The sequence below is a fragment of the Desmodus rotundus genome, chromosome 2, assembly GCF_022682495.2.
Source record: "Desmodus rotundus isolate HL8 chromosome 2, HLdesRot8A.1, whole genome shotgun sequence".
NCBI classification, from domain to species: domain Eukaryota; kingdom Metazoa; phylum Chordata; class Mammalia; order Chiroptera; family Phyllostomidae; genus Desmodus; species Desmodus rotundus.
The window spans coordinates 46,153,026-46,171,746 of NC_071388.1; the positions used below are offsets into that span (position 1 = coordinate 46,153,026).

An 18,721-nucleotide genomic window follows, 5' to 3' on the forward strand; every position below is an offset into this window, starting at 1 on the left:
TTGCATCCCAGCCCTGCAATTTTTATTTTATCATGATTTAAATAATAGCAAAGAGGAATGATGGATGTATGCTTTTTTTCAGAAGGTGAACCAAAAATATTATGAGGGATGGTTGATGATTGATATTTGATGGTGTCACTGTGTAGTAAACCACAGACATTAAGAGAAAGGCCTGTTGCATATCAGGAAATAGGAAACCCTCTCACCAGTCACTGGAGGTGGTTGATCAGACTCTTGGAAAGTGTGCTTTCAATAGATAGTGCTGAAGTCACACATACACACACATACACGCACACATGCACACAGTCTCTTTGCCCTATTAACCATTTATTCTTGACTGTCTTTTATCTGATGATTTCTTTTACGTTGTTCCTTTCAAAATATTACCTCCACTGGGATCTAATTAGAACCCCTCAAAATTCAAAACACAGTGAATACATATGGGCTCCAAATGTTATCTTTAGGCATAATGGGATGCTAGACACTAATTACGGTTATCCATTGTGTGTATGGGAATCTGAACACCTCTTCTGCTAAAGTTGTTGTCAGGCTGCAGGGAGAAAAGTCAAGGAAATAGTTCTCATCAGCTTTTAATTCTGAAGGAATGTTTTCCCCTGGAGGGATAATACTGCAAGTTGGAACTTTGCAGGTTCTAAAGTGAATGTGCAGTGCCAGAATTTACCTTATATTGACTTAATTCTTAACTTAGCGCTAGAATCGCTTTATGACTCGATGAGGAAATGACGATTTCTACAAAAGCAAGCTTTTGTAGAAGAGACATACTTTGATGTCCTCTACTCTGTCGAATAGACTTACTTAGAAAAGAAGTTTCATTCAAACTCCAGCACATCAAAGCATTTTGTAGGATTCTTATAGCCATTGCTATCTTAGAGCAGTAATTGAACATTGTTATTTTCATGTATTTATTTATAACACATATATGAAAATATTAAAATGACCCCAGAGTTTGTGAGCCCTTAGAAAAATGACAAAGCAACTACTGTGCAGGAAAGGATACTGCTTCTCAAGCCTGGAGTCCTGGGTTCTAGGCCTGGTGCTGCCTGGGACTGACTCCTCTGTAGGACCTCGTAAAATCAGTTCACATGCCTGAGCCTCATTCTTCCCCCTTTAACAGAAAAAGCACTGCAGATCTTAGATCTGGAATGCACTTAAAAATTGGTCCCCACTTCTTAAAAAAATGTGTAAATAATCTTGCAACTTTCTGTCCAACTCAGAGCATTTAGTAGAGAAAAGCGTTACTCATAATTCCACCACCTCGATATAGAGGCGGTCTATTATTTTTGTGTGTGTGTGTGTATTTCCTTCCAATCTTTAGCTATTAGTATAAATTACCATGGTGCTATGTATCACTTGGCATCATACATTAAGCATTTTCTATATTGCTGCATATTCTTGAATGATTAAAATTTTAATATCTGTTTAATATTTCATTGAGTGGTTATACCATGTGTTAATTATTTCATTATTTTCATATATTGCTGTGATTAACATTTTTATGCATAAACATAACAGTACATCAAGTCTTCAGCATGATGTTGGAGGTTTTAAATATCAGGGTCAGAGGTTAAATTTTATGGTTATTCAAATCTGCTGATGACGTGTTCTAAAGAGGATGTTTCTTTAATTCTGCAGCAGGAATGTGTGAGTCAGTATCTTCCAATTGTGCCAGCAGTAGATATGTTGTTTTTTTGTTTGGTATTAGCATTTCCTTGGTTATTGTAATGTTAAACATGTCTCTTCACATCTCATTTCTAGGTATATTTTTTATATGTCATTGGAAAATGAGTACTTTGCAATCATTGGGAAGGTGTTTACAGCAAAACAAAGAGTAAATATTTTAATGAGAATTGTGCATGGCTTGTATAAAGAGGTTCTAGAACTTTTTGAGTCATATGAAGGACCCCTTGAATTAATTTAAAGGTGTATCTTATTCCTAAACAAAAATAGAAAGGTTATTAAGTAGTTATTTTCCCTGTGATTTCATGTAATCTCAAGACAACTTTCGAGTTAATTGTTTTTGAGTATTAACAAAAGAGCACAAAATTATTTTGATAAAAAGAAGGCAAAATAGCTAAGAGAAATTTGAAAAGCAGAGTAATGGGGAACAGGGACCAGCTGGTCAGACGCTATAGCACATTGTAAAACTACCCTAATTGAAATGGTGACGGACCTGTGATGGACTAGGTGGGACCATTGCAGTAACATAACACATCCGGAAGCAGAGCAGTTGCATGTGGAATTGACTATGCCTAAAGGGACCACCTTGAAACATCCCGGAAAGGAAGGATTATTCTGATGGCTCTGGGATAATTGGTAGGCACTAATGAAAAAGTGTTATATCATAAATATATATCAAAACAGACCCTGATATGCATGAAAGGTCATGTTAAAAAATAGTAAAAGGTTTAAGAAAAAAAAACATTTATTATATCTGTAGCAATTGAAAGCAGTAACACTTTTTCATTTAGAACTGGGGACTGCAGAATTTTTCCGTAAAAGGCCAGGTGGTGAATATTTTAGGCTCTGAAGGCTTACGGTCTCTGTTACAACCACTCAGCTCTGCCACGGTAGCACCAAAGTAGCCATAGACAAGTTGTATGTCTAATATGTAAATAGAGAACACATCTGTTTATGAGAAAAAAACATATTATTGTGAATTTTAGCTTCCCACACATCCAATCCCAAAGCGAATTTGGTGAATCTTTTAACGTTTTGCCAGTCTGTGTGTGACAAGCAGTGTGTAGCTGCTGTTTTAATCTGCATTTCCCCAACTGCTATTGAAGTTGTGCATGGGCATGTACTTTGTTTTTCTTTCTTTATTTTTTTGGCTATATTTGTTTGCCACTGTGGTCTTCTCTTCAGTGAATTAAAGGTAGGCTCGATTTATTTTGCTTATTTCTTCTCTTTGCCACCTGATATCTCAAGGCCCTGGAGGCCTCTGTGATAACTCCAGCCCAGTGCCCACCAAGAGGGCGCCATCTTGCTTCCTGAATTGTGACTCTTCCTGTGACTTTGAGCCTAGGGGCGGGGGACTTGATTTGCAGCTTGTGTCTTACCTGTGTCCTAGCCTGGCTCCTTGCCAGGAGAGTGAGGACAGAGGACCACTTTTCCTCAGTGTTGAGTGGTTTGGGCTGTGATGACCTACTGCTTCTGTTGCCTCCCTCCTGTCTATGCTCTTTAGGTCCTGTCTTGCTCTTTGGGCCCTGCATTGCAGACGTGTGCCTTTGTATTTCTGTCCATTCAGGTGAGCACACCTAGAGCTGGCCCCCGGAGCTGGCTTCGTACCCTCCAGTTGTACTACTTTAAAGAACTGTCAGTGTTATGTTTCACTTCTGAGTTATGATCATTGTTTCTGTTTTCCAAGAGATAGGGCTGAGAAAGTGGTGAAGTCACACAAAAATTCTTAGAGAACCACACTATGAGATTATTATAATTATGGAGGTGGAAATGTCCTTGTTTTGCTCCAGTGTCTCCAGGTCCCTGGGGTGCCACGGTCACAGAGGCTGCTCCTGCCCCTCCCTGCGGTCTTTCCATTGTTGTGTGTGCTACGGGAACCGAGACAATTATGACAGAGTTGAGCTGGTTTCTCTTCTCTTTTGGACATCATTGTTTGTCACAACTCTGATCACCATTTCTTCCCCCCAGATTATGAAATTGTAAAATCACTGCTATATTTATATTTCCTTTTGCTGTCAGGCTCTGAGAAGCACCATTCTTAGCTTTCCTTTGAAATTCCTTTATTAATAATTTTTCTTTTTGCACGCACACACACACACACACACAGTCTGCTGTTTACAGTATTGTGTTCAGTGTTTCACGTGACCCTAATAAGCACCCCTGAGGGAAGCAGAGCAGATATTGTTGTCTCCATTTTACAGATGAGGAAATTAAGGCCCAAAGAGGTCTGGCAGGCCCTGGCCAGGCCACCTTTGGAGCTGGTACCAAAACTGCCATTAGGTGTATGACCTCATCTCTCCTGAAATTTTTCTTCTTGTCCATGAAATTGCTTCTCTTTTCTGAGTATCAGGGATGTTTCTGTTTATGACATGAAGAAGTTAGTGATTTTTCCTGAGAGATCTAAGCATTGCTGCATTTGCCTAGTATTTCTTTCACTCTGTGGTTGGTCTGAGCACCTTCAGAGAAGACAGTACATGTAAGTATTCCTTTTTTCTTCAGAGTGTGAGATAGACATTTTCAAAGAAGAGAGACATCCCAAAGAAACTGAGTCTGTTCTCTGGCGTTTGTAACAACCACGGCAACCATGACTTTGGATTTCCCTCCCTGAGTTTTCCAGCTGTCGGCTGCTGCAGGCCATAACATTTGGGGGTCACTGATTCCTGTTCCTATTTTAAGTATGTGAGGTTTGTGTGTTTTGTGACCTTTGGGTTCTGACCTTCAGATTTAGGGAACTGGAACTTTAGGAAGTTCTGTTAGGACTTGAATCCAAGTAAATTCCCTCATGAGTACAAATTCTCAGAGTGTTGTGGAATGTTAGAGTTTAAAGGGACTTTCATCCATCTAGCCCTCTTGATTAGAAAACATGGTTAGTGATCAAGCTGAGGTGAGAAGGCTGAGGTCAGATTAGGCTTCCTACTAGCTTGGTCCAGAACACTATTGCTTCCCCTCTTGTAGGATGCCTCTTCCCACCGGACTTGGGGCTCGGAGAGGGTAGCACTGTGTCTTCTCTGTGCATGGCTCTGCTCCCTAGTGATGGTCGGGCCACATTGCATAGACACTCAGGATTTGCTTGCACAATGATGATTTGAATCTGTGTCCTGTTGATAATTTGGCAGATTATATTTCAAGGATGTTGACAGGGTTTTACAATGGGAAACAATCCATTCTAGATATTTTCAGCAGAAAGAATTTAATTCAGGGTGTTAAGTGTTTCCAAAAAAACTGGAAGGATTGTACAGAGAACGTTCAAGGCTGAGCTTTCAGTAACAAATCCCAGAACCACACAAAGTTATTAACTTTTCCACAATCAGCACAGCAAGGAATCATAAGGCTGAGACACAACTGAATACAGCATTGTACTTGTGAACCAGAGGTGACGAAGCCACGACTGGGAAAGTGGTAACTGGACCCTGAGACACGGAGTCCAGCTATTCCCTCTGCTGAAGCTACTTCTTAAAAACCAGAAGGCTGAAGACTGAATGCAGGACTGTGGGTACAGAACACTCTCTGGTCTCCATGTCCATGGCCATTCTTCCAGCAGAAAACAGCCAAAGTAGCAGGAACATGGCCTCCATCTTACGTTTGTCTTCCAGATCTCAAGCCAGATCATTTATTTTGACAGACTCTCTTTTGCAATCAAACACGACCTGCTAGGCAGCCTCTGCGACATGGCAAGTGTGAGTGCTGACCCATTTTCAACCCAGTAAGGGTTTTGGTTGTCGTATTTTGGACATGTCTTCCATCAGGCTCTGTGTATAGGAGATACTACATAGAGAGTGGATTTACAATAACGTTCTATTAGATCTCTATTTGGCAGTGCAATTAACTATATAACAGAAGGGAATGCAACAGCTTTACTTTAGGGAATCCCTAAGGGGAATTTCTGTTGAACAGAAAAAATGCCATAAGGAGGGAAGATCCTGAGCTGGGAGGGTATTCTAGATTGTTTTGGTTTCAAGCATCTTGGAAAGTACTACAAGGAGACATGCAGTATTATGATATAACAGTGCTTGCCATGTCCGGGGGAGTTCCATCCTTGGCCTGCGCTGTCAACTTCCCATCCTGTGTGTTCTCCCCACCCTTCTCCCTACCCCTGTGCGATATATATTTAGGATTCGCAATGGAAATCAATATAAAGTTGTTTATTTAAAATAAATTAAATAGACACATAGCCTGTGAGCCTGCATTGAATTATTTTGACTTCATCTCCCTTAACTCTTCTGTGAGTCCTATTTGGAAATGTAAATCCATTATAAGTAAATCCCTTCCACCTTTACTTTTGTGCCCTAGTGAATAAATTTGGGCACATTTTATTTCTGCTTCTTGTCTACTCCCTCATTTTTCTGTTCCAAATTAAGAATCAAACAAACCCATCATCCTTCTATTAATACTTGGAACCAATTGACACAATAAAATTGCTGGGGGTAGGGACAGGAGTGGGCAGATGGCAGACATAATTGAAGTAAAAAAACCCATGATTTTCTTAGAAAAGGCGATATTCTTTGGTTCAGGAAGTGCTGAGTGTGTAGGGTAGTTGATACTAGCTTCTGCTAGGTTTCTGTTGTGTCTTGCATCCTTTTTGTGCAGAGTCATCCTGGTACATTCGTCCCTGCTTACTTGGGAAACACATGCTTCTGGAGCAGGGAAGCCTCTGAAGCCTCACCGCTTCCCACTGCAGATTGCGCCGCCCTCTTAGCCACCGCAGTAGTAAACTCACAGTGTGGGAGGTCTTTGGCCATATGGAGGCTTTGGGAGAGGACCTGCACGTATTCAAGATCCTCTTGCATTCAGTGACCAAAACCCTGTTATCGCAGTGTTGTAAGTAAAGTGACTGTAGTCATCATCTAAACTGGGACACTTTTGAGAGTGAAAAGGGGCACTCACTGGTCATAACCACACTGAAACAGCAGGTGTAAATTGTATGTATGGTCACCCTAATTATAAGGAACGGTAGGGAACAATATTTGAAACGTGAACTAAACTGATGCAGAAGCAGAGCTTGCCTCTCTATATTCCCAAATTCTGAAGTTTACCTTCTCTTTTATCTAGTAATCACTTGCTAAGCTCTGATGATAGGGCAGACCCTGTATTAGGCACTAGGAAATTACAGGAAGATACCATCTTCGTTCTTTACTGAAAACCACTGTTGCGATGCTTCAGAGCAGTGGATTTTCAACCTGGCTCATAGCAGAGCCCTCATAGGAGGGCGAGGGGAGTACAGTGAGCCCTCCGCACCCACAGGTGCTCTTCCACTGATTCAAGCAATGATGGGCCAAAAATATTTTTTTAAATGTTTTATTGTTGTTTATGTGCACTCATATAGTTAGGCCTAAAATGCACAGACATTTTTTTTTTGGTCATTATTCTCTAAACATTATAGTATAACAAATATTTACATGTCATTTACATTGTATAAGGTCCTATAAGTAATACAGAGATGATTTGAAAGTATGCAGGAGAATGTTCATAGGTTATATTCAAATACAATGTCTTTTTTATACGAGGGCCTTGGGCATCTGCAGACTTTGGTTCTGAGGGGCGTCCTGAGCCAGTCCCTGTAGGGGAGACAGTAGTGCACTTTAGACTTCCCTACAAGAGCAATGTATTCTGCCAAAGCACGGAGATTTAAATAAAGGCTGAGGAACTCTTTTATCAATTCATCTATTCTATTCTTGAGGTTTTCTTAAAGATTTGGCATGAAAAAATGACTTTTCACTGAAGAAATGTTTGAAAACTATTGGTTTGAGATTTAAAATTTTATGTTATTGTTCTCAAGCTCTACAACTAGTTCAACAGAAGGAGGAATTGGACTTTTGAAACTTGGAACACAGAAAAATAAACTGAATAGGAAACTAAAAAATTCCTTTAAATTTCTGTGGGGCTGCCGAGTGTAAGAGGGTTTGTGATTACAGAGGGACAGGTAGGGGTTCTTCCGGGGGGGGGGGTGCAGGTTTCAGGTGCACGTCACCTTCCGGCAGTTCCAAGTCTTCTGCCACCGAGGGGCTGTCTTATGAGGTAACGAGCTCCTGGTCATCGGACATGTACACGCAAACTTACAGATGGTGGTTAATTTTCAACCTAAGCTCCACATTAGAAGAAATATCTTTGTTAATAATTTGGCTACTAAACTTCTCCATCAGTAACTGTTGTGTCTTTAGCTACTACCTTAAAAATGTCTACAGTAAGTGTGTGTCCGTTTAATTTCCCAAGACTATTAACCAATTCAGTACATTCTTTACACATTGTGTTGTCCTTTTCTGCATGGTGGTCAATAATTGATTAAAAAAAAAAAAAGCAGAAGGCACAACACCCGGACTCTCACCGAGAGAAATTTAAAAGGGAATAACATTCACTGATGTCATTCTGAAACTGATCCGAAACAGCCTGGCTCATTTTCACTCAGCTGCCGTTGGTCAATGCATGTACAGTTTTTGTCTCTGTTTCAAAATCTTGAAATAAAAGTGGAACAACCTTTAACATGACTTAAGAAAAAGGTCACCAGTTGAAAATGGTTTCAGCTGTTTTGCTGTTAAATGTGAAATTGCAAAACTACCTTCTCCTACATAATTTGGATTTATAATACATTCTAATGAGAAGCTTGTCTGTTTTTCAAACCATTTAAAATACTGAGAAATTTCTCCGGGCTCTTCGATTGGTGTTAAACAAAAATTTTTATTTCAGAGCATATAATGCATGAGGTTGAATCTCTTTGTTTTCCAAAACTGTGTTCTCATGGTCCGTGAAGGTTGAAAATGTGTATTTCTCCTCTTTCCCTTTTTATTATTACCAAATCTGGACATTTTAATTTAATTTACCAGTATCATTATACTTTATGATGAAGGAGATTTTGGGTTTAATAAACATTTAATAATTTAAAATTTAATTGAAAATGAAGTATTAGAGAAACAAAGATTAAACGGGAAACTTTAATTTATAATAACATTATCACATAAATTTAGTAACATTAATTCAGATTACAGTATTCACACTCTATGCAAAGGCTCTAAGCTAGTTTATGACAGTAGCTATGGCAATAGGATGCAAACAGCACAGTTGACAGGTGATAGTTTTGTGAGCAATATGATGTTTAGAAGGCTGAAGTATGATTGTTCGCTCTGTTTCTTGTTACTATGATTTCTCTTAGCATGTGTCGTTGCCTGAAAAAATATTGCTTCACAGAGTCACATGTAATATTGTCAGGTGTAAATATAGCTTGAGATTTGTCAAAAGTGGACTCATTCATTGAAGGCAAAATTTAATATTTCTATTTTTTGTAAGTTATGTCTAAAATGGAATTCTTTTCTTTCATGCTACTTACCTTTATTGGGGTAGCAAAATGAATTTGTAATAAAGGAAAATACAAACAAAATTATTAAAAATTAAAATCTATTAAAACATCTCTCAAGTGCTAGTAAAATTTTATGGCCTGTCTAATGGGCACAGCAGATTAGGCAACAGACAACTCAGATTCAATGTTTATATGTTTTAACACAAGCTTGAACAAGCTCAGGGGAATGCAGACAAGTGAGCAGTAATTAACTTGTGGACTTACCCACTTAACGGTGGGTTTGGAATGAGAAGTTCCCAGCTGTCACCAAAACGATTACCAGGCCTCATTAGAGATTATATTGGTGATTCTTCCCACTGTCACGTTTTCAACCTGGTGGAGGGGCAAGATATAAACCAGGAGCTTAAAGCCCTTATGAACGAGTCTCTCAGAACCTTGTCTGTAGAAATCCAGATACTCACTTTTTGAAGTACATGTGCAGAGCTCAAAGGGCTCAAGGCATTGTTTGCGCCTTTCCCTCAGCTTTGTACTGAAAAGCAGTCTGTTTGAATCAGAGACATAGAAGAACCCTTTTTAATGATACATGTTTTGAAAGCACAGCACATTCTACAGATTAGCCATACCACTGTAGAGCTAAAAATGTTGTGGCAACAGGCATTTTGCAGATCATCTTCTTAATGCATGTTATTAGAGCTGAAGAAATGGCAGTCCAGAGAGAGTAAGCATTGTCGTGGTCACTTAGCCAAGTAGAACCATTGCTGTTAAATGACCCCAGAGTACAAGCTTGGGGTCACATGACTTCGGTGCTCATTTTCAATGGCGTGGGTGCTGGCTCTTTTGAGAGAGAAGCTCTTTACTCCTTGTTCATTTTGATGACTTTCACCCACTTTTTAAAATTGTCATCCTAACAATCAATAGAATTACTAGCTTGTTTACCGAAACTGTTCCACTGCAAACACTTTTTGAAAGAACAACTGGGTTTGAATACAGCCTCTGTGTGATATGTACTAGCTGCAGTGGCAACTTGGGTAAACGGCTTCAGCTTCTCTAAATCTTGGCTTTTGAATATTCAAATTAGAAGGGACACATTCATTCTTAAGATTTCTCCCAGCCCGGACTCTATCACCTCCAGGCCATTGAGTATCTGGTCTTGGCTGTTGGCATCAGGTCTCTCTTTTTCCTTGACTGATGGGAGTTGTGACCACAAAGACCAGCTTGTTAGTGATTGGATTAGTTCCATTCTCTCCTTTTCCTTCTCCTGAGAGTCCTGGTCTTTCTGATACTGTTTCCCTGTCTGAGCTGATTGTTCCCTTTTCATGTGACATCCTGAATCTGATGTGAAAGTGCAGTGGGGAGATGTCTTTGTCCCTCACTTCTTTATCAGAGACAATTGTTTTCTTGTCTGGACTGATACTTCTCTCCCTTGCTGCTTCTTAGTTTACCTGGGATCTTCAAATGCAGTTGGCAACCAACTGCGTTGTCAGTATTGAGGATTGTGCCTTTAGCATTAGCCTGTGTGCATGTTAACTTTGAGCAAGGCGGGTTGGCATTGAATGTGTTGGCTCCTATCCTGCCTCCTTTCACTCTATGCTTCATGGTCAGTGGGACTCCCGGGAGTTAAGATAGTTTTGTAAGAAACCCCACCTCAGCTTGTGGACTTGGAGGAGGAATCATGGAGCATGAGAGTTAGAAGGAATGGTAGCAGGCATCGAATCTTTATTTTACAGAGAGGGAGAGATACTTGAGGTTCAGGGAGGTCTAGAGGCTAAAATCAGAGAGCCGATTAGTGGCTGAGTTAGAAATTGCATCAAAGTCCCCTGCATCTGAGTCCAGGGCTTTTTCCAGTATTTCCAACTGTTTCTCAGATAGTCTATATAAAGGTTTGGCATTTCTGTAGAGTTGTTCTCTAGGCACCCCTTCTGAGTAATGCCAGCTGTCCATGCAGAGAGTGGGGCACTTAGCCAGTGCTGGGCCAAAGCTGCCTGCAAAGAGAAGTTGAGTGAATACGTTGACATTTTCAGCCCATGGCAGATTCTGCTTTGTCTTTCCGGCTCTCATCTGACCTGATGCTTCAGTGGAAAAGTGATTACATGTGCAGTTCCACTAACAGTTGTGTGTAATTTTCAGCCTGCCTCATTCGTTAACGTTATCTTCCCACACTGCCATCACATGCCAGGGCATATTTGCTTCATAATTATACTGGTAGGGACTTACCTACATCGTTTGGAAAAGGTTTGCCTAAAGTGCTTATTTACTTGCGCATAATAAATCTTGATTGATACCTTGGTAATCTCTGAGATCAGTCTGAAACTCCCTCCCACAATGGGGAGGATTGAAGAGTCAGGGAAATGGGTGACAAAAAAAGAAAAAAGAACATAAAAGAAAGAAAAGAAAAGGAGTCTGTGTTTCCTCAATGTGTAGGCGAATTAGAGATGATTTGGAATCTCCATGGATAATCTTGCTTTGGGGGGCTTGTTTTACAGTCAGGATCTGTCATGGAATCACAAGAGTCTGTGTGTAGACAGGTCATTAGCACTCATCTAATCCCATCGCTTCATTTTCAGTGTCCTTTTCAGAGGAGAACACTGTGCTCCCAGAGAGCATCAAGGTTGCACCCTGACCTCATTGCATATCTAAGACTGTAAGGTGAGTCTGAACTCAGAAGATCAGGTGTCCTTTATCTGAATACCAAGGACAGATAACGGTAGCCTATGTAGGGAAACACATTGCACCATTTTAATAGATCATTAAGAGGGCAGTTTTGAAATTCTGAAAAGGTACTAGTTTCAATATAAAGAGGAAAGATAGTAAAAAACCTTCAGTTATAGGAAAATGTTATTTATATCTTAATTTTTTGCTAAATGGTGAACCTGTTGGTAAGGGACATGACTTGTAAACTTTAGTCTGCTGTTAACTATTTCTGATGTTTAAGTCACAATATCTTAGTCTCTTAATTTTTGTACCACTGATAGTGATATTAATACCTCTGTCTTTCTTTAGTATCATTCATTTATCAACATGATCAGGAGCCAGGTCTTGGTTTAATTGCCAACAGAGATTTAGGATCTAACACAACATGATTTAAAGATTAATGTAAATGCTCAAAGTCAATTATTCTCAACCCTTCAATCAAAATGTGTACATAACGATGCACAAGTGTGTGGTTTGCAAAACACTTTCGAGCTTATTGCACTTGGTGTTAGATGATACCATTTAATGGTTGGTTGTTTTTAAATTTTGATGATCCATGTAAATGTTTAAAGATGGGTTCAATATTGATTTTGGGAAAGAAGGAAAACTTTAGCAGACATGAGTTAATTTTACTTATGAGAATGACTGTGATGGCAGACCCACGGTGTCTTTAGAGAGGCTTAGAAGCTTTGTTAGTATGTATTGTAACTTTACCTGTAGCCCTAAGTTGTCCCACCGGTAGAGGAAGGGTCTTGGTCACCATATGGTCTTTTGTAGTCTTTTGTGTTCTGCTGTGCCTTGATTTGTGTGGTCAGACTATTGGCTTCATTAGTCTGTGATCCTGTGGCTCATAATGTTTTCAGTTTGAAGGAATAGAACAGAGAAGGCATATGGCAAATAAGATCCATGTGGAGATAAGAGCAACATCTGCTGTTTGTAAGTAATGCCTTCTTTTGGATTGTGGTGTTTTCCTTTTTCCTCAAAACAGAAAGGTGGTACCATGGTGAAGAACATGAATTTGTAGTTGAAGACCTATGCCCAAGCTTAAGCTTTGATATTTGAGCACATTAATTCTTGAAGCCTTAGTTTCCAGATCTGGTCATTGTAACGCTACCTTGTATGATGGCTGGGAGATTATGTGACTATTAGAAAATTGCTTAGCCTATAGTAAGTCCTTAGTAAACACTTGTTATTTATTGTCAGCCAGTGGAGCTCTTGTGCCTGCTGAACAGCTAGGAGGGGACAGAAGAGCAACAGAGAGGGTAATAATTGACACTTCTTAGGTTCTTCTTGATTTCTTTGCATTTGACTATAGTTCCTGAAAGACCAGGGCTTGAGCAACTCTAGCTCTCTGACTCCCTTCAGCAGTAGGCATCTTGCTCAGAGGACGGCCATTTCTCTTGTTTTCCTCTCTTCTCATTGTGTTTGTGTATTTTCAGAGCCTCTGTGGAGATCTTCCCTTTCACTTCTTGCTTTCATGATGATTATAAGTTTAGAGTGAAACCGATCTGGAACCAGAGGAAGTAAGAGCAGGGTAAGTTTTGGTCCAGCAAAACCAGCTTTCACCACTGCTTTTCTGCGTTTGTGTTGGGCGTCTCTGAGAAGCCGAGAAACCCCAACCGACATGTTTGAGTTTATTCCCTCACAAAACTTGTGAGGTTTCCTCAAACCCATTTATCAAAATGAAGGTCTGCAATTAAGATTTCAGAGAAGGAAAGTGCTATAGAATATTAGAGCTGATTGGGACTTTAGAGACATTCATTGTGCAAAAGGGTATTCTTTCTTGTTGAAGGTCACACTGGCAAAGGTGAGACTGGAGAACTGGGGCCATAGGGACTCTTGTCATGTTTATTGCCTTCCTTGGATCCATCCTGCATGGATTAATTTTCCTTACCTACAGTTTTCACTCTTACTAGATTCTTAGTCTAAGACAAAAGCTCTAGCTCCTTGTTTCTCCATATAAGACATTTACTACACAAGTTCACTTTATCTTCCAAGCCTTTTCCGTCAGTGTTCTCCCTCAGCCCCTCAGTTTTCAGTGCACGCGCTCTGCTCCTTGCCCCACAGAAAGGCCTTGTTTCTTTCTTGAGCTCACAGTTCTCCCAGGCATTATCCTTGTTGCTCCATTTACCTTTTAGAGGCAACCAGCTTTCAACGTCCTTGTTAAGGGTTTCCCCTGCCAAGCCTGTGTTAGCTTCTGTGACACACCCCAGTTTTCCTTTTTGTATGCTTTGTGTTCTCTTTCTCATTTCACATATATAAATGTATTTCCCTCAGGTAGGCCTTAAGCTTCTTGAGTACAGGATGAGAATCTGATTCATCTGAGTTCCAGTATCGGACAAATAAATTTATTCATTCATTAAGTTAGCAGACATTTTAATTGAGTACCTAGCATGTATTAGGCCCTGGGGTTGGAGCATGATAATTACTTCTCCTCTCAAGGATTTAAGAGTTTAGTCTGAGATGCAGGCAAACAGAGGCAGAGCGATGTGTGATGAGTGTGGCGTCGGCAGAATTCCAGGGGCTGTGGAAGTGCAGTGAGAGCGTATTCAACTTGAACTGGAGGATAGAGAACATGAATTATGTTCTTCAAGGACTGGTAGGAAGTGATGCTCAGGATCTAAATGATGCACGGTGGATAGACATCATTTTTAATTGAGAGTTAGCTTGGTTGAAAGGGAACAAAGATGAAACCATGAGATCCAGTGGAATTTCTAGCAGAATGTAAATGCTGAAAACTGACCTCAAAGGAAGCAGAAAACTGCTACAATTATGGAAGTTATTGGAAATAATGAGTAAGATCTATTATTTAAGAAATTACCATGTGTAGATGCCTTTACACTGAATTCTGATGAACCTTTAAAGATCACATACTGTCATTCTCACCATTAAACTAATGCAAAGAATAGAAGAGGATGCAGAACCCTCATGTAAAAACCTAATAGTGATAAGTAAAACAAGTAGGGAAAAACACACTATGCAATGATCTTGTAAATATATGTACAAAAATTCTATCTAAAATAGCATATTTAATTCATTATATATTAAAACATCACAACTGTGATGGAGTAGGACTTTTTGTAGCAGGATAAAGGTGGCTCAATATCTGAGAATTCAGCAGCATGATTCATTACATCGCTAAATAAAGGGAGGGAAAAGGTGATGATCCCAACAGAGGATGTTAAGGAGGGAGACATAGAGATTCTAGAAAGGGAGGAGTAACCAAGGAGATAAGCGTTTATTCGCTCACCCATTCACGCATAGCGTGTTTTCTAAGTGCTTCCTCACCAGGCACTGTGCTGGGATAGTGAGACCACTCAGGAACTTCCATCTGATTGGAGCAGATCGGCAGGTGGAAAAATAGCTTCTGTGTGGACTGTTACCAGTGTGAAATAAGTCCTAGAAGAGGATAGAATTAAGCAACTCATTTTAGAGGGAAATGCTTACAGCATCAGAGATATTTGAGCTGGTTCAAGATTTTTAAAAAAGGCTCGGTAAAAAGTGAAGGGAGTGAAGTGGCATGAGCAAAAGTTCAGGGTCATGAACGTTCATCGTAAATCCTGGGAATGGTGTCACTGGGTCACCGTTGACATACTGAGGAATGATAGATACCAGAAGATGCTGTGAAGGTCATCTGCAAACAGATACTTGGCCAGACCCCGGCCTTCTGAGGAGGTGGAGCTGGAGGTGCCTCCATGGGGAGAGTGAAGTCAGGGTAATCGATGATGCTGGGGCTGATGAAAAGATGGTGGAGTCAATGATTTGCATCTAGATGCTTAAGTTTTCATCTTTCATACTCTCTCAGAAGGATTCCACAGTCAATTGGCAATATGGGATTGCTCGGGAAATGTGCTTCTTTGCTTTTGAAATCACTGCATCCTATACTAACCCATTTTTTAAAGTTTCTATAGTGGAATAACTTCAGAGTTACAGAGAAATGGCAACGATCACATTACCCCACTTTTAAAATGTACAACTAAAATGTGTACTACAAAAGTGCCTAGTGCATTAAACTGTTCAAACCCTTATTTTATCCGACTGGTTCCCACTTATGCTCACTTTAATCATGTTGAAAGCAGAACAGACACTTTTATCCCCTTTTAGTAGAAGAGTGAGAATCAATTTAAAAAAAAAAAAACAAGCATAATGAAAATTAGTGCTTTTCAACCTGAGAGATGGGCTTGGTTTTGGTATATATATATTATTTTTAGTCTTCTCAAATGATTCTAAATATGCACCTAGGTTTAAGAACCACGAGTAAGCCAGACGTTCATGGTTGCTTTCTGTATTTGTTTTGTGCTAGGCCTTGTAATGATGACTTAGGGATGTGTGAAATATGCTCCCTTTCAAGCAAACAGTTTAGTAAATGTATCTGTACAGAGCATGTGCACAAGATACCGGGGAGGAAGAGAGAAAGAAAGACCCTGCAAGCAGACTGAAAAGGCAGCGTTACTGGCTTCAGTAACAAAAGCCTTCTGATTGTCACTTTAGAGTTCTTCTCATTGATAATGTTATCTTCTTGATTGAGAAAACTACATTTCCAAAGGTTTTCCTCTTTTCCCTTTGAATAGCACTTTGCGATCTGTAAAGCGCCTTAATATTGTTATCTCATTGGTTGCCGTAAACACTCTGAGGAGGAGTCGAGGAGGACAGGGCTTTTATCTTAATTTTGAGGGAGTGGAAGTACCTGAGGCACCTGATGGGGACAGGGAGGCTGCTCAAGGTCATGTCACTCATCCTGTGTGACCTGATGCTAACACTCAAACAACACTGTGCCCCCACTTTCCCCGTTACCCCATTTGTCCATTGCCATGTCACATGCTGAGGCCTTCACTTTTTTCTTGCATTTCCAGTGCTCGTTGTCTTTACAGACATCTGGAGGTAATCATGAAGCGCTCTCAATTAATTCAGTTCAATTAATAAATTACTGGGTGGATTTGGGGTTGGAGCGGTGCAGGGTGCCTTCCGGGCCTCCCTACGCTGGAGAGCTCTTGCAATCAGGCCTGGAGAGCCCTCCTCAGCAGCAGTTGCCCGTGGCTCAGCCCCAGCCCACAGGCTGCCTGCAGGGGTGATTGGCTCATTCTGACATGCAAGGCATCATTTTTTCTCTCCTCGCATAGTGTATTTTAATCTGATTAGATCGGCACCTGGGCTGGGATGGTTTTCCCCCCTCCTAGTTAATTTTTTCATAAAGGTACAGTATGATATCAAGTTAGCATAGCTCTTGATGGGCCATTTCTTTGTCGTGTGGGGCTGACCAATGCATTACAGGTATTGAATATTCTGGCCTCTGGCCACTAAGTGCCAGTAATTACCTAGGCATAGTTGCAAACAATACTCTCATCCTCCAGATTCCAAGTGCCCTTTGGGGGTGAGCAGTACCACCTCTGCCAGAGGGACCATTTTAAAGTATCTTGCCCTATTTCAACAATAAACTTTTGGAAGTCCCTTAATGCCTAAATAAGTTTAAGCTCCATGCAGAGCTTGCCTGTGCCATTCCACATTTCAGTTCTGTTGCTAGCTACTTTTTCTTATCCTCCCTGCAGCCACACTAAATGCAAGGGGCTGTGTACTTTTCTGTCCCTGTACTATGCTAATGTTGTTCAAGCCCAACTTCTATTCTGCACTCAAGGTCTGTCTGAAGGTCACTGCATCAGTGAGGTCTGCTGCTGGCAAGAAGTGATCCTATCTTTTTCTGCAGCAACACTTTTTAAACCCTCCTTAGGTAACTTATCGCCTTGCTTAGGCACATACCCTCATTTAACTGGTGTGATCATTATTTTAATAGACTGTTAATACAATTGAAGCTTTTTTCAACCTTACTGGCATCACCTTCTCGTACCATAGAAACTCCTTCAGGTTAGGGATTATTTCTTATTTGTATCACTTCCTGAGGAGTGCTAGGCACTAACATAAGGCAACTGTTAGAAGAGAGTTATTTAAGATTAGTTAGTGGGAGTGTTCAATTTTTCTTTTCCTCTTCCCCTGCCTTCTTCTTCCTTCATCCATCATCTTTCTTCTTCTCAGAGAGAATTTTCAAGATTCCATCAAGTATGGATTAAGATAAAATAATAATGAATTGAGATATATTGCCTCCATTTTCATGCTTCCATAAAAACCACTGTGGTTTTTTTTTTTTTTTAATTCCAGATTCCAGCAATGTCTCACCCCTCTTGGCTGCCACCCAAAAGCACCGGGGAGCCCCTTGGCCATGTGCCTGCGCGGATGGAGACCACCCATTCCTTTGGGACCCCCAGCATTTCAGTGTCCACACAACAGCCACCAAAAAAATTTGCACCAGTGGTTGCTCCAAAGCCGAAGTACAACCCATACAAGCAACCTGGAGGTGAAGGTAAGTGTAGGGATTTCAGGGCTCGGTGCCCAAAGTGGGAGGGTTCAATATAATAAAAGTGATTTGCAGCAGGAGGCTGTGTCGGAAAGAGGCAGCTCCAGAATCTGTAGTGTGTTTCTCAGAGTTCACTGACTATCAGGGGATAAAACTTCCCTAGGAACCATCTAAGTTAACTCTTCCTTTATGGATAGAGAGATTGAGAACTCTTAGGGGTTGTGTGGCTAGGGTTACACAGTGAATTAGGGCTAGAGCCAAAAGCAGAACCTCGGTCGCTTCATTTATAACTCCCTGTCCTGCTGAACTATATTCTACCCCCTCCCTTGTTCTGTAGAAGTGTGTCTACCCCGCAGTAGACTCTCCCTCCCTCCCTCTTCGCCGTGGGGTGAATGTCTCAAAGAATGCTGCCATGTAGTGGTCTAAAGGGAAGCCCAGATGAAGTGAACCTGATAAGGCACATGGGGTTTGTTTGCCTTCTTTGGCTATTGTTCCTCCTCTAAGCTGCTGTAGGTTAGAGTTGTCTGGAGAATGCTGTGAGATCTGCATTTTTTGAAGCGCACAGACAAATGTGAGTGAAACCTAGTTTTAGGGGTTTTGATAGAAGTACATTCAATATTTATATCAAGTGGAATTTGAAGATCTACATGAGCTCAACATGTCATGTATATACATGTCATGTCATGTATATACATACA

At 40.5% G+C, this 18,721-nt stretch overlaps 1 protein-coding gene across 11 annotated transcripts in view; it reads left to right on the plus strand.

The window, feature by feature from the left end:
- The window catches only part of LPP (LIM domain containing preferred translocation partner in lipoma), a 633,676-nt gene that overhangs the window by 191,009 nt on the left and 423,946 nt on the right, over positions 1 to 18,721 (plus strand). For all 11 annotated transcript variants that reach the window (XM_053918206.1, XM_045199196.2, XM_053918208.1 and 8 more), the window contains one exon: positions 17,828 to 18,029. In XM_053918206.1, coding sequence (XP_053774181.1) covers positions 17,837 to 18,029 — 193 coding nt within the window. In that variant the 5' untranslated portion in view covers positions 17,828 to 17,836. The remainder of the gene's footprint in view (positions 1 to 17,827; positions 18,030 to 18,721) is intronic.